The sequence below is a fragment of the Lepisma saccharinum genome, chromosome 5 (assembly GCF_977018435.1).
Source record: "Lepisma saccharinum chromosome 5, izLepSacc3.1, whole genome shotgun sequence".
In the NCBI taxonomy this organism is placed as follows: domain Eukaryota; kingdom Metazoa; phylum Arthropoda; class Insecta; order Zygentoma; family Lepismatidae; genus Lepisma; species Lepisma saccharinum.
Window position 1 is genome coordinate 65,457,258 of NC_139233.1, and position 9,335 is coordinate 65,466,592.

Sequence of the window (9,335 nt, forward strand, 5' to 3'; positions counted from 1 at the left end):
GGAGAAGGTTACATAATTTAGAACTACATAATTTGTATTCATGTCCAGATATTATTAGAATAATTAAATCAAGAAGACTTAGGTGGGCAGACCATGTTGCACGAATGGGAGAGGATAGAGGAGTTCACAGGATTCTTGTTGGGAAACCTGATGGTAAGAGACCTGTAGGAAGGCCAAGACGAAGATGGAGGGACAACGTTGAGATGGACCTAAGGGAAATCGGTAGGGATGGAAAAGAGTATATAGATCTTGCTCAAGATAGGGACAGATGGAAGGCCTGTATTGCTGCAGCCATGAACCTTCAGGTTTAAGAAGGCTAGAGAGTTAGTTAGTTAGTTAGCTCATTGAATGCTTTTGAAATTGATGAACACTACATGAAAACAATTTATCTACAGTATAGCTTCTAATAAACTTAACGCTTAATAACCTCAATAATGACCAAAATGTCACTTAATATAGGTTACCAGGTGGCTGCAATAGTTTGACTATTTTCTTGACTAAACTACAACATATGAAGTATTGTTTATATAAAATCTGTGGTGTGTTTGGGAAAGAATGAGGAATGAGTAAGTGTAAACATCAGCATGAGCTGGAATGCAAAAGTAGCGTGAGAGCAAAATGTGGTAAGGATGTTGATGTAGTGGTGAATGATCAAAGTTGTACAGGAAAGAGAGTGGGAAGATCAGCTTGAGACAGGAAAGAGGGAACATCGATGAGACAAGAAGGTCCCTTCAAAACGAACCAACCTAGCACTTTAAGAAGTGTCTTGTCAGCGACTGAATTCAGGTTTCATCATTATGGTTTATCTTTCATACACTTAGTTTTCATAAATTTATCAGTGTTCATTCAACCCATTTTTTCAAGGATGATTAACCACTGAATACACCCTCTTTAAAGGAATCTAATTAACCTCCTGCTGCCCTTCCCAGTTTTAAGAAAGGCTTCTAAATATTAACAAAATTACAGAATTCTACATGCAAGCTATTTTCAGAAATCTTGGATTGGTAAAATTATAGGCAATTTTATCAATATGTCTGTATTTTTTGTTGCTGATGAGGATGAATGAGAAACATATAACATTAATAATGGCATAAACACAACAATACATCCTTCCTTTGACCAGGGTTCAAATCTGGGATCTCTGGCTTCACAGCACATGATGCTGACTGCTCTGCTGTGGAGGATGCCTGTGTTTAGTGATATCAGTAGAATGCCAGTTAATCTACCCATTCCTAAAAATGTAACTACAGATTAAGTACTAGAGGAAGATGGAGTAAAATAGAAATATTACAACACGCATTCAAGTCTCTATCTTATTTCTAGTTAGAATACTCTTTGAAGGAAATTAATGCAGCAGAACTCCGATTTTACATTCCCAGATTTTACATTTTCTTGCATTATACATTCAATCTTGATGGTCCCAACATAAAATGTTGTAAAATCGATTTTACATTTTCCTGCGTTTTAAGTTTTTTCAGCTTGATCCCCTGAAAAACGTAAAATCAAGTTTCTACTGTATTGAGACCTAAATAATCAATACTAAATTAGTATAAAATTGAACTTACTTACGTGAGTGAGTATGAGATTTTGAAAAACAATTTAAGACATAAAGAAAAACACAGTTATTGTAGGGTAATAGTAAAGTTGTAGTTACAGTTGACAAAGTTAATGTCATATCAATCAAATCTTTAACATCTTCATCCAAACAGCAGAAAAAACAAACTTTTTGTTGTATTCCATATAGTTAGAAAGTATGCAAAAATAAGAGATAGATGAGTTTTAAGTGTAGCCCTATAATACTAAATTTAAATAAATGAAACAAACCATATACAGTAAAAGCAGTGCTTGACCCAAAATCAACCAGACAAAAGTTCTATGTTCATGTCATGTTATTTGTGTCAGTATATATTAGTGAATCTGCTACTAAACAGATATAACACAGATAAAAAATGTGTTCCTTTGAACATTCATATGAAGGACATTTCATAATGTTCTTCAGGGTTAGGATAATTTATTGCAAGAAGAGTATTTCACTTACTGCAACAAAACAAGCACCAGAGACTGAAACAGTTTATTTTCATGCCTACAAATGTTCAGTATGTGCACCCTGTGTGACATGGCAGACATCGACACAATATTCCGGTTGGTGCCATACCCTTTCCAACATAGGTTTCTTGATAGCGTTTACTGCTGTGTTGATGCACCCTTTTACTGTAATTCGTCGATATCATGTGGCAGTGGTGGGACAAACAGTTTGTCTTTACCTAACCCCACAAAGAGAAGCCACAATGTGTGAGTTCCAGTAATCTTGTTAGCATGAGGTATTGGTTATCTTCAGTCTCAACCTATCCAATGCCCTGGTAGCTCTTGTGTTTACTTAATGACAGACTTTATGGTGGAAGTGAGCTGGTCATCATGCAATTGGGGCACAAGACACGATTTTAACATATCCAGGTATGCCAATCCTGTTACTGTTCTCTCTGTGAAACAGAATGACTTGTACATGTATTCACAGGAGATGGCACAGAACACGTTCATGTTTGGGGAATAGTGCATATGCTCTGCAAAGGTACGTGGGTTTTCACTTTCCCATATGCATACATTCTGGTGATTTATTTGTCCACTGGTATGGAATGTGACATCAGTAAAAATTATCGTGCCTACAAAAGCTTCAATCTTTTCCAGGAACTCACAACGAAAGTCATACTGACACCTGTGATCGTCATTGGTAGGGTTTGAAGCACAAATATTTACAAAGAACCACACAGTTGTATTTGATATATCTAGTTCTGTAGCTGCATGTGCTTCTGGCTATGCAGAAAATGATGCAAATGTTCTCCATGTCTTCTTTTGAGTAGTAGACGGGCAATCAGTTTATTTGCCTTACACATGCAACCTGTTTTACTAAACTGTTTATACCACACATGAATTGAATTGTCACTAGGTGCATCCGTACCAAATTTCAAACAAAGTACACATTGCACAGTGAGTGCAGACTTCGTTACATAGAATTCCAACATTCAAATGATTTCTCAACAGGTGTAGTAGCCATTTTTACAAATGCACTAAACTAGCTCTGCAGAGCAGTGGACATATGAACTACAGTGTGACGGCATGGGCAAAACAACCTGTTTGAGTTCCTGTTTTGACTGTTGCTGGTTTTGTTGCTGTTGTAGCCACATTAGAAGCATATAATTCAATGTACATACTTGTTTGTTGTTAAATGTGTGTGTGTATCTTAAATATATGTTTAATATATTTTTTAGGGCCTTAAATTTGGCAATAAAACACAAAACCCATGTGGATACTGTTCTCTTCTATCGTAAGAAGTATCTTAATGGATTGGAAATGGAAGAAAAGAATGAAAATTTCTTGAAATTCAAGAAAGAGGTAGGCTTGCATGTTGTCAGTAAATAGAGGATTGATTAGTGTATAATAGTTTCATCTGTGGCATTAGGTTCTTACTGAAATAAATTAACAAACTTCAGGTATTTGTTAATTGTGTATGTCTTTATCGGTGTCTTAACAAGGAGTTTCATATTGTAGTTTATTTAACAACATTAAATAAATTTGAAAATTGCCCGAAAGACATTGAAAAATCAGGGAATTTGTTTTACCAAAATAAGTTGGAACTGTGTAATATCTACAGACTTCTGTCATTTGTATTTTTGTAAAAACAATATTCCTCAAGAGTTGAATACAATATAATTTGGATTGTTGTTATACACAGTATACATCTGTGAATCTTTCTGACTATTTTTAGAAGTCATCTCTCTTTGTTTTTGTTTTTTTAGTTATTGTTTAGTTTCATTGCTATAATATTAGTAAAACAGATTGAACGTTCAATTAAATACTGTTGAACTGTTTCAATCACTGTGATTCTGCTTTTCTTGAATTTTTTTTCCATCGCATTGTGGTTTCTACAAACACAGGAAACTTTGTGTGGAGAAAAGGAAGTTTGATCTTCTGACAGATCTTCACTTGAGGGAAGAGACATTACATTTATAATGTAAGCCAGATAATGATTACAGTCCAGAGATGTAAATTGTTCTAGTAAACAAGATTGTTAATATTCCACATGTGAGATCTATATTTCTTCTTGTATACAGGTTGTCCATAAAGTCTCACCCCACCCTGGGTATTGTCGGAACGGCGGCTGTAAATAGGAAGAAATGGCAAAACACGTATTCCAGGGGAAACATTTTGAGGCCAACCATTCCCTACCCGGGCCCCCCCACAAGTGTGTAGACTGGGGTCGACTCAATTTTACAAGTAGCAAGGGGGTCGAAGAATGTGTCGTTTGAAAGGTCTTATCATATCAACAATAATACAGCAAATCCGGGATCTGTACATAACTCCAATTGACAATGGCATGAACTCAAATGTGGAACATGACCAGCATTGGATAGGACTCCAACTCCTACAGTAGTAATCCTACACAACAGTGGGAGCTGGAAAAATGTTCCTACACTGTATCATGATTTGGAGATATCCTAGCAGTGTCTACAACTACGTACACCTTCCCATCCCCCAAGAGATGGCAAGCATCCGTACACAAAACCGCATATCATCGTGCCCCCTTAGATTGCTAGCAGGAGAACACGGACCGACCTACACAATGGCAACTCAAGGCAAATGGTGAAGGAGGCACGTAGTTACAAGTACAATGTCAACTGAAGGCAAATGTGGGGGGGTTACAAGATGTTACAACACGTACATCACTAAAAGTCAAATTGAGCTTACCTACTATTTACAGAAGATGTTCGAAATGAGCCCCATTCACTTCTTGGCAGTAGAATAGACGAGTATGAAATGCACGTCGCACTTTGCTGAACGTGTCTGCTAAAATGTCTCTACAGGCTGCTATTATTCTTTGTTGCAGATTAGCAAGACTACTAGGTTGTGTTTTGTACACAACAGATTTAAGGTGTCCCCAAAGGAAAAAAATCGTTAGGAGACAAATCAGCCGATCTTGCAGGCTATTGGATGTACCACGACAGCCTATCCACCTATTGGGATAATGTTCATTCAAGTACTCATGGGATAATGTTCATTCAAGTACTCATGTATGTCCCGGCTGTAGTGTGCAGGACATCCATCTTGCTGAAAAACGATATTGTCCGCATCAAATTCAGGCACACCGTTGACATCGACCGAGTTTTCTACAAGGTCCGTTACCAAGGGATCCACTGTGTCACGTGGAATTTGCAGGTACAGATTACCGTTTAAATCACCATTAAGAAATAGGGGTCCAATTATGTGGTTTCCTAAAATACCTGCCCACACATTAACCTTCTCAGGTCTTTGCGTATGGCCTTCCCTCACAACATTGTGATTAACATCTGCGCATACTCAAACATTGTGTTTATTAACACAGCCATTTAGGAAAAGAGAACTTTCATCACTGAAACAGATGTTGTGTAAGAAGTTCTCGTTATTAGCAATCCTGTCACACATAATTTCGCAAAACTCAATTCATCTATCAAAATAATCATCTCTTAGTTCTTGCTTTATCTGCATTTTGTAAGGATGAAATTTGTGTAATTTTAATACCTGACAGATAGAACTCCGTGGAATGTTACTTGCTTCTTTTATTTGTCTGAGAGACGTTTCAGGGTTTACAGTCATGCATCCTATAACTTTCAACACTGTTGCCTCATTGGTGTGAGGTCGTCCTGGACATCGTCTGTCATTGACGCTTTGCATTTCACAATTTTTTCACAAGGTCTGAAACATACTTATGGTCAATACTAGGGCATTGGGGATACAATTCGTTAAAGTGTCTAGCAGTGACACTGTAGTTTCTGCCACATTCACCGAAAATAGAAAGATAATTTCCACTTTGTCTGCGCCAGAATGTGCCCTTCCAGCACCATTAATTTTTCTCGTCGTTGCAAACACTTTAATCACCAACACACACACACAAACAGAACCATGGTAACGGAAGATACAGGAAACACGTTAGTAGAACACAGTGTGTACGACACTACAACTCTTCTACGTCCAGTATTTCAAAGTCACTTCAAACTTTTGCGGTCTGTTTGCTTACAAGAACACAAGCAGAATGGTCCTGTTGAATCTTCGTCGCAGTAGTAACACTGATAACTTGGTCTGGTTTGATACTCCATCTGCATTCTCCTTCAAACAAGTGAATGGGGCTTATTTCAAACATCTTCTGTAAATAGTAGGTCAGCTCAATTTGACTTTTAGTGGTGTACATAACCCCCCCATTTGCCTTCAGTTGACATTGTGCATGTAACTACGTGCCTCCTACACCATTTGCCTTGAGTTGTGATTGTGCATGTTGGTCCGTGTCGTCCTGGTAGCAATGATGTGTCATTTTGTGTACGGACGCTTGCCATCTTTTGAGGGGGGGGGGGTACGTATTTGTAGACTCTGCTAGGATATCTCGGAATCACGCTACAGTGTAGGAACATTTTTCCAGTTCCCACTGTTGTGTAGAATTACTACTGTAAGAGTTGGAGTCCTGTCCAATGCTGGTCATGTTCCCCATTTGATTTCACGCCATTGTCAATTTGGAGCTAGTAGAGACCTCGGATTTGCTGTATTATTGTTGTTATGATAAATAAGACCTTTCAAACGACATACATATTCTTCGACCCCCTTGCTATTGAAAAAAATGAGTCGACCCTAGCGTACCCCCTTGTGGGGGGCCCGGGTAGGGAATGGTTGGCCTCAAAATGTTTCCCCCTGAACATCATGGAATACGTGTTTCGCCATTTCTTTCTATTTACAGCCGTTCTGACAATACCCAGGGTGGGGTGAGACTTTATGGACACCCTGTATATTGTTGCCTGTATTTTTTTACCAGTTACTACAAGCATGTAGAACTTTTTATTGTTTGGTTTGTAGTAACTGTAAAATATTAGAAAGCAGGTCCTAATATTGAAAAGTACATTGATATGATCAAAAATTTTATAATAATATGCACTGCCGTAGGTAGATCGTTGTTTTTCATGTTGTGCGAACAGTAATCTGTATATTTGTAGTTTTCAAGTTCTTGCAGAGGAACATTCTGCAGAAATGTTACCAAAACTGTTACAACTGTAATATCTGTAGTTTGAATGAAAGAAACAAAATCTTTGAATTAATAGTAGCTGTTTTTTTTATTACAGGTGCAGTTAGATGCCGAGAGCATATACAACAAAATCCAAATGGAGTATCAAAAAGAGAGAGAAACAAGTAAATAAGATAGAGAACTGTTGAAAAGAACTCAGGAATTATTTCCATCCATAATGTCAACACTTTCTTAAGGTGTAACATTACATTTGTGAGTTAAGATATTGAATAATGTTTATTTTTATAATTAGGTCCATAGTAGAAAAACAAACAAAAAAAACCCTTGCTCTTCTATACGTGAAACATTTCAACTGAGCCTACCTACAAATCGTACAATGAGAACACAGAATGGATCTTTTAGTGATGTGCAAGACACTTCAAATGTAGAATATGTTTATTATTTTCAGGATTTAATTTGTTATCAAAAGCTGTGTCATCATGCTTTATAGATTGTTAATTTCTGCATGTTTTATTGTTACTGTGGTAATTTAATTCTGAACACTAATAACAAACCTTAAGTGTGACTTGCACTTTCACATATACTGTATTCACAAATGGCAGAAACATATTCTAGATCTAAGAAGACGAAAGAAAATAAGCTATCGGTGCAATTTCAAATGAAGGATTAGAGCAGGGGTCTCCCTGATGACGAAATGTTAACTTCGTTGGATTGTAATCAAAAGTGTTCTGGGTTCAATATCTGCTGGAAGTGCATAGTGGTTTGGATCCCATTTTAAACTGTAGGTCCAGTCCCGATTAATTTATCTGTACATAAAGTGGACTTAGAACAGCCTTCAAGATTAGAGAAGAGATGCCAAACTGTTGATAACAAGTAACTCAGAGATATTTTCAGTAGTTTTTGGCCATATATTGCAGGTACTGGCAGAAACCTTAGGAAATTCTTGCAATGTCATTTCTTTATGTTGGTTGCTGTTTCACCAGCTCTGTTAGTACAGGGTATCCAAATGTCTGTAATCAAAGACAGTTTTATAGAAGCTGTTCAAAATGGCCCCCGTTATTTGTAATGCACAGATCCATTCAATGCTGCCATTGCATTAACACCGGTTGATGATGGTAGGATCAGTTTGCTGAAAAGTATGCCTGATTCTGTGTGTCATTTGCTGCATATTTTTTCAATGGAACTTCAGGATGCAGTGGATGCTACTCTTGGGACATGCTTGTTTGCATAAACAGACAACAAAGTGACTACTTCTGTTAACGTATTATGCTAAAACTGCAGTATGGTCTGTTCATAAGAGGCACTCGTTGGTCGACCACTTCGAGGTTTGTTGTGCATGCTGCCTGTCTCTTGAACTTCATCACAAATTTGTTCACACAGCCTTGAGTGTAGGGCTTCCCTGATGGCGCAGTGGTATCATCGTCGCCTTGTAATCAAGGGGTCCCGGGTTCGATACCCGATGGAGGCACAAGTGGTTCGGATCCCACTTTAAACTGTAGGTCCAGTCCCGATTAGCCTTACTGTGCACAAAGTGGACTTAGAACACCAAATCAAATCAAATCAACAGCCTTGAGTGCCTGTCAGTATGTAAACAGTTGAACTCCTCAGCTTCTTCTTCACTGACTTTGGCTGCAGCAGAATGACCTTTATGCATTCTACCTTAATCGAAGCCATATTCATCTACCTGGAAAGATGAAATGAAGGAATTCAGTATGACTTCAAACTTATAGTACACACTGAATCTCGAGAAGCATGAGCAATTAAACCTTGACATTGACGATCACTCATTTGCCAATATAAATAAGGAAAACTGGAAAAGGAGGACCTTTATGCACCAGTCATGTCCCCTCGTCTATGTCAACTTCAGTATCTTGGTAACTACCAGAGTCATACAAATAAATTTTAGCGGACTGATGTGTAAATGTATATGCACTGACATTAATAATCATTGTTGTTTTAACAATTGAAATTAACAGTAACTGTCTTGAATACTTGTCCCACACCATGGCCCTGTGGTCTAAGACATCACACTGTGGGATCCAGCTACGGGAAGCATGCAGGTTCGGGTCTCCTGGGGGAAGGTTAACAACTTTTCTTCTGAGATTACGGCCTGTTTATGGGACCTGTGACCACCCACCAACCTGAGGAAGTTGGGGAACTACGAATGAGTAGCGTAACCTGGTCATGGAAAACTTACAATGACTGGGGGTTTATCAAGCTGACCACACATAACCCCTGGATGATTTGCCAGCTCTGGTGAGAGTGAGACTGGCAGTTGGTAGGTAGGCACTGGACA

General features: G+C 38.1%; 1 protein-coding gene across 2 annotated transcripts in view; it reads left to right on the plus strand.

The window, feature by feature from the left end:
* Oseg5 (intraflagellar transport protein Oseg5) overlaps nt 1-8,420 on the plus strand; it is a 58,829-nt gene extending 50,409 nt beyond the window's left edge. For both annotated transcript variants that reach the window (XM_083122596.1, XM_083122597.1), the window contains exons 16-17: nt 3,267-3,390; nt 7,137-8,420. In XM_083122596.1, the coding sequence (XP_082978722.1) occupies nt 3,267-3,390; nt 7,137-7,211 (199 nt within the window). In that variant the 3' untranslated portion in view covers nt 7,212-8,420. The remainder of the gene's footprint in view (nt 1-3,266; nt 3,391-7,136) is intronic.
* The last annotated feature ends 915 nt before the right edge of the window (nt 8,421-9,335 follow it).